The sequence below is a fragment of the Marmota flaviventris genome, chromosome 14, assembly GCF_047511675.1.
Source record: "Marmota flaviventris isolate mMarFla1 chromosome 14, mMarFla1.hap1, whole genome shotgun sequence".
NCBI classification, from domain to species: domain Eukaryota; kingdom Metazoa; phylum Chordata; class Mammalia; order Rodentia; family Sciuridae; genus Marmota; species Marmota flaviventris.
This window is the reverse complement of record NC_092511.1, coordinates 83469516-83484546: the sequence shown is the minus strand read 5'-3', so window position 1 is coordinate 83484546 and position 15031 is coordinate 83469516. Positions and strand designations below refer to the sequence as shown.

At 45.3% G+C, this 15031-nt stretch overlaps 1 protein-coding gene across 1 annotated transcript in view; it reads left to right on the top strand.

Moving 5' to 3' along the window:
* The window catches only part of Ttl (tubulin tyrosine ligase), a 34286-nt gene that overhangs the window by 12247 nt on the left and 7008 nt on the right, over positions 1 to 15031 (top strand). The window contains exons 4-6 of the mRNA XM_027952058.2: positions 6115 to 6250; positions 7157 to 7426; positions 14557 to 14700. Coding sequence (XP_027807859.1) covers positions 6115 to 6250; positions 7157 to 7426; positions 14557 to 14700 — 550 coding nt within the window. The remainder of the gene's footprint in view (positions 1 to 6114; positions 6251 to 7156; positions 7427 to 14556; positions 14701 to 15031) is intronic.

Below are 15031 nucleotides of genomic sequence, written 5' to 3'. Positions count from 1 at the left end.
TGGCATCCAGCAAAGGTTCAGGATCTGCACCGAGTATGAGAGTGCTTGGACATGCAGGAATAAGGAGGTGGACGAGGCACATGTGGTTTTTTGCCCTCAAGGACCCAAAGTCTAGTCAACAAGAAGGTTAGTGAGGCATCTATTTCCAGAAGTTGAAATAGGAATGGGTCAGGGGGGCAGGGACCATGACTATGAAGCTTCTCAAAGATCCCCCCACAAAAAAAGTCCCTTTAGAACTTTTCCACATATAGTGAATAAGGACAGGAATGAGTAAATGATATAAGAAATGAGAAGGCCAGGCACAGGTAGCACATGCCTATAATCCCTGTGGCTCTGGAGGCTGGGGCAGGAAGATCACAAATTCAAAATTTTAGCCTCAGCAGCTCAGTGAGACCCTGTCTCTAAATAAAATACAAAATAGGGCTGGGGATGGGGCTCAGTGATCGAGTGCCCCTGAGTTCAATCCCTGGTCCCCTGCCTCTGCCTCCCCCGCCAAAAAAAGAAATGCAGTAAATGCAGGTAACCAACCCATGGAAACATGCTACATCAGTATCCAAAAATTACTAAATAAATTTAAATTTTATGTACCATTTTACAGCTGCAAAATAAAAAAAACAAAGTGTTAGTGACACTGTTGCTGAAAGTTGGTAGTGAACTGCTCTGCTGGTGAGGATCCACAGCCCATTGAAAAAGCATGGAACCCCCTCAGGGCCATAAGGACTTCCTATAATTAGTCCCAGTCATCTCATTCTGAAAATCTACTCCAAGAAATATTTCATGGGCTGGGGTTGTGGCTCAGTGGTAGAGCACTTGCCTCTCACATGTGAGACCCTGGGTTCGATCTTCAGCACCACATGAAAATAAAGATATTGTGCCCATGTATAACTAAAAAAATATTCAAAAAAAGAGAAATATTTCATCTGCTGCAAAGACATTTACTACTCTGTTATCTGTAATACCAAAATAAATATTTTTTAGAAACAAACCCATTGTCTAAGTCTGTAAACAAGTGTGTGTGTATTTTTTTTTTTTTACTTCCGCACAATGGGATGTTTTAGAGCTATTAACATAAGTGTGAAGTTCACATAGAACAGTGGAAATACTGATAACATAAAGTGAAAAAGAATCTGCCATGAGTTCCCTGTGACTGAACAGGCTCTGTCCAGGTGCACAGGAAGGTGATATGAAAAAATAAAATTAATTAGAATAAAATATGGTTAGCTTTTCCATTTTTTTGTTAAAAGTTATAAAACTTACAAAAATGTATCTACTGAACTCCTTCCCTTTCCCCCACTATTTTTTTTCTAATCTGCCAGCGTTAAGTATATTAGTTTTCAATAAGAAATAGTTTCCATAAGGAAATTGCACAAGGAAAACAAGGTTGGAGCAGATGGGAGGGAAGGGGGCTATCCTGTGCTGCAGGGCATCTGCAGGACGGTCAGGGAAGCGCATTGGGGTGCTCACTCTGGAGGAGGTTTGCTGGCAGGTCAGAGGACGGAGTGTGAAGCCTGAACTTGAGAACTGGTAGCTGGAACGAAACTGGAACCAGCAAGTCCGTGTGTGGTTCCTAAGGGAGGTGAGACGAAGTCACGGTTGGAAAAGAGAAGAAGGGCACTTTCCATGTTGCTTTGCAGTTTCCAAGAGCCCAACCAAATGGGGGGACTAATGACAGAAATGGGCAGTCAAGAATGGGGTGCTCTGAGGAAAGATGGGTCACGGAATTAATGAACAAATGGCATTCGTGTGTATTGAAGGTATCAGATCCACATGGAGATGAGCTATAAATCCAAGGACTGGTGGGAGGGCCCTAGAGACCACGAGTGAGCTCAGCAATGTACAATATATGAGATCCACACACACAAAAAGACAATTGTGTGGAAACCGAAATTAAAACTGTATCATTTACAGTTACCTCAGAGAAAATGAGGTGCTTGGGTCTCAATTTGACAAAACATCTATAGGTTCTGAATGCTTAAAAAAAAATTAGAAATTATGGAAGATGCCAAACAGCACCTAAAAAAATGAGCAGACGGAAAGTATGCGTATTTCCAGTTCACTTAAAGAGGACTCGTTGTACTATAGTTATACATCAGTCAATCCTTTTAAATTTCAGAGAAGGCAAAAAGCTTGGGCCACTATCTTGAAGGCTTGGATCCTGCAACTGAGTTGAGGAAGGCTCGCTGTAGTCCTGAAGATGCTTACAGGGCAGTTGAGTTGACTAGAATACTGTTAGAGTCTGTAAACAAGTCAGGATGACGCCTGGCAAAATGCCAGAGGGAGTGGTTTGTGAAGTAATGCCATCAAGCCATTAAGTGTGGAGATTTCTTATTGGTTGACTGATGTATCGAGTTTATGTTAATTAAGGTAAGCTGTGTGGAATGTATAAATACCTCTGCTGTCCTACAATAAACGGCTCCCTCTCCTGGGCTCCTACTCCTGCTGTATCAATCTACACAAGTAGCTCGTCACCCCCCAGTTATTTTGCTGCAGCCAGACTGCGGCAGAATACTAGCCAATCCTCTACAGGCATCCTCACTGCCAAAACCATGAAGCCAATGGAAATTCTAGGTCTTATGCCGACATTAAGATTACTAGAGATGTGGTGCCTTATTCGATGGACTACTTTGCATGCACAGGAAATTTTGATAAGCAAAAATTTTTATTCCTGGAAAATTTGATATGTTAGGAATAGATTTACATAGTAAGATGTCAGCAGTTACCATTTTCTGTGTTGAAATATCTGAAAAATATCTTTGAATTTTTCCCACAGATGCCAGATTAAGATGAATAGACTGTTGTTGATAGTGGTGGTGGTGTGTGCATGCGTGTGTTCCACAGTTGTACGAAGTCTCGAGCACTCCCTATTGTGTGGAAAGCACTCAGTAAATATTTATGGAAAAAAAATGAGCAGATGGACTGTTCATGGATCTCAGAACTCCACATAGTAAAGATGTCTGCAGGGTTACTGTCACTCCACTGGGACATCAGCAAAATGGGCATAAAGCTGCTAAGATTCATAAGGAAGCACACAGGCCCTAGGATAGCATCAACAATCTTGTAAAAGAAGAATGACTAGAAGTCATCACTGTGACCAACGTCAAGTTGTGCTGCTGTGGTGCTCAGTACCCTGGGGTGCTCAGTGCCGGGGGGGGGGGCGGGGGCGGTGCTCAGTGTCCTACGGCGTTGGCGAAGGAATAGAAATGCAATCAGTGGAGCAGGACAGAAAGCTCAAGAGTAAGCCAAGCACATATACCCACCCGAGTTTTGACAAAGATCCCAAAGCCATTCAATAGAAGGAGAAGCTTTTCAACAAATGCAGCCAGATAAGGTGGATATCCATAGGCAAAAATAATCAACCCAAACTCACCTCGACAAACCTCACCACTTGACTAACTTAATTAATATAAAAATAACTCAAAATGGATCATGGAATTAAATGTTAAATATTTTGGATGGAGAATAGCAGGTAGCACTTGGCAAATAATTCCTTTTTGGGGGTGGTTGGGGTGGGGGGAGGGGACTGGGGATTGAATCCGGAGGCCCTCAACCACTAAGCTACATCTCTAGCCCTTTTATATATTTTATTTAGAGACAGGGTCTCTCTGAGTTGCATAGGCCCTCACTAAGTTGCTGAGGCTGACCTTGAACTCATGATCCTCCTGCCTCAGCCTCCCGAGCCACTGGGATGACAGGCGCGCCACCATAGTGTGGAAAAAGTTCTTCAACTTGTTGCCATAGGTACAGTCCATAAAAGCAAAAATTAAATAATTGAAACTCATCAAAATATCACTTTTGCTCTGTAAAATACATCTTTAAAAGGACAAAAAGACAAGGTACAGATGGAAGAAAGGATTTGTAACTCCTGTACATGACAGGGCACCCAGGTCTGGAAAATGTAAACGACTTTCAAAACCAGCAGCCAACTGCAGACACCCCATCTGATGAGAAGATGAGCAGGAGAACGTGGGGATACTTTTCACTGAAGAGGCTACACAGGCAGAAGATAAGCAAAGGAAAAGATTTCTCCAGATGATTAACTATTAGGGAAATGTCACCTTATTCCTATTGAAGTGGCTAAAACAAGTGTTGATTAGAGCAAATGGTGGCCAGTCTCTGGGACAGCTGGAGCGCTCAACCTTGCTAGTTGGAATGTGAAGTGGCATAGCCCCTCTGGGTGGATAAAAAGAGCCAAAAAGCTTGGCAGTTTCTTACACAGTAAGCATTAGATCTGGGCACGGTGAGGATCACCTGGAGCTCTGGCACTCGGCAAGCGTAGAAGGAGGATCACTTGAGCTCAGCAGTTTGAGGCCAGCCTGGGTAACATAGCAACAACAACAACAACAGCAAAAAAAATAAGAGAATCCAAAACAAAACAAGCCTGAACCTGCAACTACCATGCCACCCAGTAATGGCACACGCCCGGCCCGTGTCCTGGAGAGGTTCAAACTCAGGTTCCCACGACAGCCTGTGCGCAATTCTTCATCGCAGCTTTGTTTGAAGCTCAAACTAGAAACGATGCAGATGTCCTTCAACAGGTGAGTGATTAAACAACAGGACAGTTGATACCACAGAAGTCTGCCCGGCAGCGACGGAACCGGGGAATGATGCCAAGTGGAGAAAGCTGGTCCTGCAGGAGCCCATACTGGATGACTCTATTTGCATACCATTTTGTTTTAGCTGAACTAGGGACTGAACCTGGGATGCTCTACCACTGAGCCACACCTCCAGCCCTTTTTGTTTTTTATTTTGAGAAAAGGTATCACTAAGTTGCTGAGGCTGGCCTCAAACCCGAGACCTTACCTTCCCGAGTCTCTGGGATTACAGGCGTGCACCACTGCTCCTGGCTAGTATGACATTTTGAAATGACAAAATTATAGAAATGGAGAACGGATTGGTGGTTACCAGGATGGGGATGGGTTGGGGGAGGGAAGAAGGTGTGGCCTTACGAAGACAGCACAAGGGATCTGTGCCGCAATGGCATTGTTGAGAATTGAAGATATTTACAAATCATGTCTGATAAGGGACCTGTGTCTAGAGCACACACACACACATACACCTACACACATGTACCTCTTATGACTCAATGATACAAAGACAATTAACCCAATTGAAAAATAAAGAATTATATACATTTCTCCAAAGAAAATGTACAAATTAGTTAATAAACATATAGGAACATGTTCAACATGACTAGTTGCTAGGGAAATGCAAATTGAAACCACATAAGATACCACTTCATAGGCACATACACACGTACTCCAGGAGGGCTCTAATCAAGAAGACGGGTGATAACCAGCGTTGGTGAGAAGCTGAAGACATTGGCACCCTCAGACACTGCTGGTGGGAATGTGAGTGGTCCAGCCATTTTGGAAGAGTCTTGTACTCCCTCATAAAGTTAAACAGCTGCCGAGCGCAGTGGCACATGCTTGTAATCCCAACAGCTCGGGAGGCTGAAGCAAGAAGATTGAGAATTCAAAACCAGCCTCAGCAACTTAATGAGACCCTAAGCAATTTAGTGAGACCCTGTCTCTAATTAAAAAATAAAGAGGGCTGTAGATGTGGCTCAGTGGTTAAGTGCCCTTGGGTTCAATCCCCTGTACCAAAAAAAGAAAAATAATGGGTGAATATTATGATATGTTATATCTGAATTAAACTGTTCAAAAGGACATATTGTATCACTTGTTTGATGTGTAGGAACAATTTAAGCGTATCCATTTTTTTATTGCTATGCCACAAGAACATCCCTACACATTTGCGTTTATGCCTCTACCTTTCTGATATTTCTGTAAGGTAGTGTTAGAAGTGAATTTATTGGTCATATGCGCTACAGTCTTTATGGTGGCCACTGACCTAGAGTGGGTGTCTGTAAAACTAAAATGTTACATTGGAACCTGCAGGATGGTGATGAGAACCTATGTGGCCCAAGAGTCAGTTGAGTAACGCCAGGTGCTCTCATGGGGACAGGGGAGAGGGAGGGGCCCTCAGGAGGGAAGGGAGGGAGGGGCCCCGTGAGCAGGCCAGCAAGAGCCTCCTTCTGTGGGGCCTGTCTCTGGCTCCAGGGAGCCCCTTGCCCTTGGCCTGAGCTGTGCTGGAGTGTGTCTTCTTCTCTGCCAGGCGAAGGCATCCTCATCTCCTCCGAGGCTTCCGAACTTCTGGATTTCATAGACAACCAGGGCCAAGTGCACGTGATCCAGAAGTACCTTGAGCACCCTCTGCTTCTCGAGCCGGGTCACCGCAAGTTCGACATTCGGTAATGCTTTGGGGTCCGCATCTTGTTTTCCTCCACCTGGAGGGAAGGGGAGGGGGTCCAGGGTCTGGTGGTAGGTGGGACATGCAACATGAGGAGGTATTTTGTTGAGTGCACAAGAAGGGAACCGAGCTCTACTGAATTTTCTACTTTAGTATTTCTTCTTTCTAGGAAACGTCACTAAGGTGATAGGTTTTATTTTTTTTTAATGCATTCTCTGTTAGGAAGGGGCTTGTGGGTGCAGAGAGGAGTATAAGTGCACGGGGCCTCCTGGTGGAGGAAGCTGAGAGAGGTACGTGGGACCCACAATCCAGACACAGTTCACTGTGACCCTGCCAAGCCGTTGATCCCCACTTCATTATTGGTGTCATGCTTTTTACGAATGTCATGCACATACCTGCCTCAGGTTTCTGGATTCTCAGTTTCTGAGCAAGGGCCTGTCATGCAGGAAGAATTGATGTGGTGCTTTCTAGAGCCAAACGGCCTCTCCCCAGCTTGCCCTTGACCTTGCCCTCAGCTCTTGTCTCCCTGAGGCCTTCACAATGACTTGCGGCTTCTCAGACATCAGCCAGAGTTGGGTCAGCTTCCTGAGGAGCCCTGGTCCTCTGCAAACACCGAAGGGGTAAAGCGAGGCTTTATAGGGTATCCTCAAAATCCATCCAATCTTTGCAAAATGCTGTCTTTTTAATGGACTCAAGTCTCCACGGCATCATTTATGGTGATGACCCACCATTGTGGCTAACTCACAGTTAGCCTTGTATAACCCCAGAACTCACCTTGCTCCCATTTGCCCACTTCACACACCATAGAGAGATAGCCGATGCCTACGGTGTTGCTCCAAATGCTGCGTGCACCTACAGCGTGAGAGGCTGAGCGGAACCTGGGTAACAGTGCTTGTGTTGATTGCAGAAGCTGGGTCTTGGTGGACCACGAGTATAACATCTACCTCTACCGGGAGGGTGTGCTCCGAACTGCGTCCGAGCCGTATCACGTTGACGACTTCCAAGACAAGACCTGCCACTTGACCAACCACTGCATTCAGAAGGAGTACTCCAAGAATTACGGCAAGTACGAGGAAGGGAACGAGATGTTCTTCGAGGAGTTCAACCAGTACCTGACGAGTGCTCTGAACATCACCTTGGAGAGCAGTATCTTACAACAGATAAAACATATCGTAAGGTAATGCCCCACGCCTTCTCAGTTTTTTTCCCAGCAGCCTTGAGTGTTCATGCCGCTGAAGGAATCGTTCCACTTAGGTTGTCTAATTTATGGGCAAAAATCATTGGTGATGATAATTTTCATTTTAATACCTGTAGGACCTGTAACGATGTCCCTTTTTTCACTCCAGATATTGATCATTTATATTTCCTCTCTACTTGGAGGGATTGGCTAGAGGGTTAAACTTTTCAAGAAAATAGCTTTTGACTTTATGGATTTTTCTCTATTTCTTTGATCTATGCTTTTTCATTTTGGCTTCTCAGGGGGAATTAATTTCCTCTTCTTTTGTTTCTTAAGGTGAATGTTTAGATCATTGAATGGAGAGATTTCTTTTCAAAAAAACAACCACCACCATTTGGTGCCTACGGTTTTCTTCCAGCTTCTGCATTAGCTGCATCCTACCGATGTTGTGTTCTTGTTCTATTATTTGTACTGAAATATTTTTAAATTTCCCCTGTGACTTCATCCTTGACTCACGTGGGACTTAAAAAATTTTGTCTTAATATCCCAATATTTGAGGATTTCCTAGTAATTCCATTATGGTCACAGGGACATACCTGAAATATGGTTTCATTTTTTAAAATTTTGTTGAGATTGGTTCTGTGGCCCAGAGTGTGGCCGGTCACAGTGCACTGAGAGGCGCGTGGTGCTGTCCCTGGGTGAGTTCCCCAGCGCCCGCCTGTCGGGTGGAGGCTGAGGATGTCGCCTGAGTCCCCGCTCCTTGCTGACTGCCCTGCCTGTCCCGACCTCGTCGCAAGCAGGAGCGTTGGCGTCCTGGGCGAGGTCCTGGGTTGGCCGGTACCTTCTTTCAACTGTTCTGGGTTTTTTCATCTGTCTTGGGATCTGTTGTTAGGTGCACCCGTGTTTAGGACTGACCCTCTTTGAACTGGCCATTTGTCAGTGTGTAACTGTCTGTGTCTCCGGGGGTCCTTGTTTATTCTGATTTGGGTCACGGCCTCCTGCTTGCTTCTGATTCATGTGTCCGTGGTGTGTTTCATCCCACTCTTTTATTTTCTATATATGGTTGAGTTTTTAATCTTTTTTTTTTTTTGGTACCAAGGATTGAACTCAGGGGCACTTGGCCACTGAGCCCCATCCCCAGCTCTATGTTGTATTTTATTTTGAGACAGAGTCTCACTAAGTTGCTTAGTGCCTCGCTGTTGCCGAGGCTGGCTTTGAACTCGCCATCCTGCTGCCTCAGCCTCCCAAGCCACTGGGAATACAGGCGTGCGCCACTGCACCTGGCTGCTTTTTTTTTTTTTAATCTTACTCTAATATGATACTCTTTTAATTAGTTGATACCTTTTAAACAATGTAATTATTGATTTGGTTGGGAGCACATCTACCATCTTATCACCTATTGTCTGTTTGTCTTGTCTTTTTTTAACCTCTCCTTTTCCTGCTTTCTTTTGAATTATTTGTATGTTATTTTAAAATTTCGTTTTAATTTTTCTGCTGAGTGTTTGGCTGTCTGTCTCCCTCTTCTGTACCAGGAGTTGAACCCAGGGATGCTTAACCACTGAGCCACATTCCCCTCTTTATTTTGTATTTAGAGACAGGGTCTTGCTGAGTTGCTGAGGCCGCCTTTGAACTTGTGATCCTTCTGCCTCAGCCTCCCAAGCCACTGGGATCTCAGGCGTGTGTCACCTCGCCTGGCTGGCTATCTCTCTTTGGTTTTTTGTTTTGTTTTGTCTTGTTTAGTGGCTGACCTAAGGATTAACTACATACCTAATATTTCACAGCCTTTCTAGAATCAGTAATTCACCACTTCAAATAAACTTCCAGTTTAGTAACTCTGCCCTCTATTGTGATTTTCACGTTTTTTACATCTGCTTTACTGAAATCTACTGCGCATGTTATTTGCTGTCAAGAGTTATATGTATTTCCAGACGTGTTAGATTTTCAGGTTGAATTTTTATATAAGTGAAACTATATATAAATTCAGATAAGAGGAGGAAATATTCTTTTCTCTTTCCTCAGACTCTTCCCATTTCTTTTGCTCTTCCTTCAGTTCTGAATTCTTCTCTGACATAATTTTCCTTCAGACTTTTGAAGCAGTTTTGCTGGTGATGAATCCTAGTTTCCCATCATCTGAGAATGTGTTTATTTCAGCTTATTCCTGAAGGATATTTTTATGAGATTTACACAAACATAATGTGAAGCCAGAAGTACAAGCTGGGTGCAAGATGCACACAGACTGATCCCTTTTGAACGAGCTGAAGAGCATGCACTGAGCAGGCAGCCCTCCTGCATTATGTAGATGACTGTGCGGGTCTGGCAGAAGCAGGAGGAAAAACCAGGAATGCAGAGCAAAGTCAATGAGGGCCGCAGTTTCCTCTGGCGGGGAGGCAGGGGCTAAGACACTGGGAGGAGCACTGGGTGTTCATCAGTATCACACACATACATACATATGAATTTTTTTTAGGTGCTGGGCTTGAACCCAGAGGTGCTTTACCACTGAGCCACACCCCCACCCTGTCTATTTTTGAGACAGGGTCTGGCTAAGTTGCTGGGGCTGGCCTTGAACTTGTGGTCCTCATGTTGGGAGTCTCCCCGGCTCCAAAGACTAAGTTCCCCATCCCCCAAGAAGAGCCATCCAATGGTGAGCCCTGGTGGCTCACATGATCCTGCCATTCAATGATGAGCCCTGCTGGCTCACCTGATCCTTACCCACCAATCAGACTAGCCCTGCTGCTCACCTGATCCTTACCCACCAATCAGACTAGCCCTGCTGCTCACCTGATCCTTACTCACTAATAAAAAAGCATCCCATGCCAACTATCAAGCCACCCCCGGCTCTATAAATATGCAGAGCTGTTCCTCAATAAATGGACATTTTTTCCGACGGCAAGCCTTGATCGTTCTTTCACCTCATGCCTCAGCCTCCTGAGTTGCTAGGATTACAGGCATGTGCCATTGTGCCTGGTTGTTTTAGCACTTAAAAAGTAAGGTCTGCTTGTGATGGATTATCTCAGTTGTTATGATGATGCTGCCTTTCGTCTGTTGTTTGAGGACATTTTTCTCTGGAAATCCATGTCCAGTTGGCAGTTAACTTATTCTACCAGTTTGAAGGTGGCATGTCATTGTCACCTGGTTTTGATCCTTCCTCTGAGAAGCCAATAGGAAGCACAGTGCTGCTCCTGTCACCATCTTTCTGCTTTTGTGTTTCCTCTTTGCTGATTTTTACGGATTTTGCTGAGACCCGCGTGTGGTTTTCCTGTTCCTGTTCCTGCTTTGGCGTCTCACTCCTGTGGCTTTCCTGTGCCACTTTCTCTCCTGACGGTCCCACTCCTGCTTTTCTCCCAATCTTTGTTTGCTATCAAAACCTGTAAAGACATTTTAAAGAGTTAAAAGCTTTCGGAATCTGCTGTTAGTCTCACCTGTTGAGTTCACGCCTCTCGATATTGGGCTTAGTTCTCAGGTTTGTATTTGCTTCTTTTCTTTCAAGCTACAGTTCTCATGGGATGCTCCCACTTCTCTCTTATTTTCTTGAATTTGTCATTGGCAATTCTTTAACATCCTTGTCTGATAACTACAAAATCTGGACTACCCCTGGCTAGTGCCTGTGCCCTGGGGGCTGGACCTGGCTAAATGCCTGTTTTCTTAAGGTCTAGGAGCTAAGAATGTTTTTTGAATTATTTTTTAAATGGTGTAGTCGGGCAGGATGGTGTACACCTATAATCCCAGCTACATGAGGCAGGAGGATGGCAAGTTCCAGGCCAACCTGGCAACTTAGCAAGACTCTGTCTCAAAATAAAAAATAAAAAGGGTTGTGGGTACAGCACAGTGGTAGAGCAGCTCTGGCTTTTATCCCAGGTGCCACATAAATAAATAAAAACTTTAAGGATTGTAAAAGAAAGAGAGGAAGAAAAAGGAAACAGAAAGGCTTACGCCTTCAAAACCTAAGATATTTACTGTTGGGTCCTTTGTAAAAAAAACATCTGCCTGCCCCTGATGTCTAGGTCTGTATCTATCTTTTTTTCTCTTGGTCTATTTCTTAATATGCCTCGAAATAATTTTTTAGTACTAATTTATTACAGTTTACTAAATCCAATCAAGGATTTTTTTAAACGAAGTTTAACATGAATGAAGTGTGCTATTTCGTAAGTTTTTAATTATGCACACACTTTCTGAACCATAATGCAAATTAAGATCTAAATCATTTACAGCACCTCTGAACCCCCTTAAAAAATGTGTTCTCTGCCAAAGATAGCCACTCTTCTGACTTTTGTCACCATAGGTTCCTTTTTGCTTGTTCTTAAACCTTATGTGAGTAGAGTGCTACATGGTCTCTGTGTGAGCTCATTGGTGTTTGACTCTGTTATGCAACAGAGACTATATGTAGCCTGTGGTGTGGTGTGGCCCACACAGCTGCACAAAGCAGTAGTTGGTCCTTCTTCACTGCTGTGTAATATTCCACCATGTGAATATCCTAGAGTTTATCTTTCTATAACTGACAGGCTTCTGGGTTTGACTTCTTATATTTTAGACCTACAATCTGCCTGGGATTGTTCTATGTCAGGCTTCTTGCTTTTCCACAAGGATATCTTAGGGAGCCAAGACCATTTGCCCCTGCCATTGCCCTGTGCAGACCCTGAGTTACCAGTCAGGGCCAGTTGCCAGAGGGTCTGTTTCTGGGTCTCCCTTATGTTTTAGTCTGTTTATCTGCCTTGTCACTGCCGCTATCACAGTGCCCGAGACTTCCCTTGATGTCTTCTTACAGAGTACTGCAGAGGAATTCAGGGCTTGGAGTCCCATTTTTTTTTTTCAGGGATTATAGATGAGTAAATTTCTGATACCAGATAAATAAGCTGTGCAGGGGGAAGGATTCCTGTTTAGTCAGGGGGTGTGTGGAAGCACAACGGCCCTTCCTGGCTGCTCCTGCTCTTCAGGGAGTGCTGCCCCCAGGTGCTCTGAACAGCATTCCCACCCCCCACCCCCGTCCCCCGCACATGCTCTCCCTGGCTGTCCCCAACCTGCAGGCTGCGGAGCATCCCCCGCACCACTCTCAGGTTCTCTCCTTAGTCACCCTCCCCTGCCTGCCCACTCCAGCCAAAAAAAGATGCCGAGTATGAGGATGAAAAACTGCGATTCACCAACCATCCATCTGGAGCTCCCGGCAGATGAAGCCCAAGGTTTCGCTTTGGTTTGGCTCTGGCTCCGTTTTTCCTTTCCTGGGAGAGTGTAATGCTGTTTTTACTTTTTATGCTTCTCAATTGTTGGTCTCTCTCATCTATTAAACTTTTCTTAATTATAACATTTTAAAAGCTATTTTAATTAAAATATCTTTGGATATTCTCTCCTAGAGCAGAGATAAGATGTGTTTTGAAGCAGGGTCTCACTGTGTTGCCCAGGCTGGTCTCAAAACTCCCAGGTTAACTGATCCTCCAGCCTGAGCCTCCCGAAGAGCTGGGACAGTGAGTGTGCCCCATCATGCCCGGGCCATTATGTTTTAAAGTGTGATGTGCGATTTGCCAGCCTGGGTTAAAAACTCATGGCTAGGGCGTGGTGGCACATGCCTGTGATACCAGTGACTCTGGAGCTGAGGCAAGAGGTTCACAAGTTCCAAGCCAGCCTCAGCAGCTTAGCGAGGCCCTGAGCAATTTAGCAAGACCCTGTCTCAAAATAAAACATAAAAACGGCTGGGATGTGGCTCAGTGGTTAAGCCCCTCTGGTTCAATCCCTGGTACCAGGAAAAGGAAAAAAAAAAAGGTGGATGGCTAACCTTCCCAAAATGGATTTCAAAGGTTTAAACATCTGTAGAAACAGTTTTCTCTTTGGGTGAGAAAGAAATGTAAGATCAATATTGGGGGTGGCTATTGGAGGAAGGCTGGGGATAAGACCTGGCCTACCTTCAAGGCCTCAGTTCCTCTTGAAGTCATGTGAGGAGGGTGTATCTTAGAGCTGGTCACGTGGAAGCCCCTTCCCTGCACATCTTCCTTCTAAACCTACAGCTGATGGAAGGACGGTTGTCTCTGGTGATACCAGAGTCACCAGAACACATTTTATTTACTAGGGTAAACATTTTGCCACATCCAGCGGAGGGAAAAGTCAGGAAGATCTTCATAAAACAGAACAGCCGAAGGTTCCTGGGATGTGTGTACTAGAGGATGGTGTCATCTAGAAATAATAAATGTGTTATTGTTACTATGGGTGAGTTAATGAAATGTGCTGTTCTTAAGAGTAACGTTTATTAAGTGGATTGTAGGTACCAGAGTTGGGCCAGGTTCCTTAGAGCATTATCTCAGTGAACTCTCAACAGTAGGTGTAGGTGGTATTTTCCTTATGTCATAGGTAAGGAAATCAACATTTGGCTTAGAAAGGTTAAGAACATACCAGGTGTAGTAGCACACACCTGTGATCCCAGCGACTCAGGAGGCTGAGGCAGGAGGATTGCAAGTTCAAGGCCAACGTGGGCAACTGAGCAAGATCCTGCCTCAAAATGAAAGATAAAAAGGGCTGGGCATGGAACCCAGTGGTCGAGTGCCCTGGGGTTCAGTCCCTGATACCACAGCAATAACAACAAAAAATGTAAAAGAACTTGTCCCACATTTTAGCCTGACTGCAGACTCATGTTCCTGAGATTCACTTTCAACTTCTTTCTGAGTCTCTGAAATCCATTAGTATTTTCAAATAGTAGTTGATGCTGATAGTAACTCAGTGCTGTATCTCAGCATTTAGTGTTAATGTGGACAGCTCTGAAATCCTTTAATTAGCAATAATTGGGCTGTAGAACCGGAGCTAGCAAAAGAAATGAATGAGGCCAGCCTTCTTTCTGCAAATGTCGCTCTCCAACAAAGGAGATTCATATTTTACAGGCGGAAGTACAGGACACATGTGGCAGCAGCCCCCAGTTGGTGGCATCTGCAGTCACAGAGGCATCATTGCCTTGTGCTGAGCTGCCTACCAGGCCTGGGACAGCAGCCTTTGCCTGGAGAACATGGGTGCAGATTCGAGTAGCCTGCTCTGGGTGACCTCTTGGGTCAATGTTGAAGGGAGGGTTCGGTTGAAGCTGATGTTCATATGCAGCTGACAGTCACTCCTCCACGCACCCACCCGCCGCTCAGCTAGCTCCCCTCCTCTCCCTGCAGGAGCTGCCTCCTGAGCGTGGAGCCAGCCATCAGCACCAAACACCTGCCCTACCAGAGCTTCCAGCTCTTTGGCTTCGACTTCATGGTGGACGAGGAGCTGAAGGTCTGGCTCATCGAGGTCAACGGCGCCCCCGCTTGTGCTCAGTAAGCCTGATGGTGTGCTGGGGAGGGCGGGGTGGACGTGCACTTGGGATAGTTTGACTGAAGGTTCATACTGACCCTTTGCTGCTGCCCCAGGGTGTGCCACGCAGACAGGGGTCTTGGGGAGGAGCTGGCTGATGGGGGGCTTAGCTGTGCCATTTGCTTGCCCATTTCCTCATGTGGTTGCCAGGTGGGTGGCAGATGCCACGAGAGCTTGCAGCAAAACTAATAGTGGCAGAGAGACCCCCTCATGTGGCAGGTGGCATGGGCAGGATCCTGCCAGGAGGGGAGACGGGAGGTTCAGGGGCAGCCCAGGCAGGAGGTCGTCTGAGAA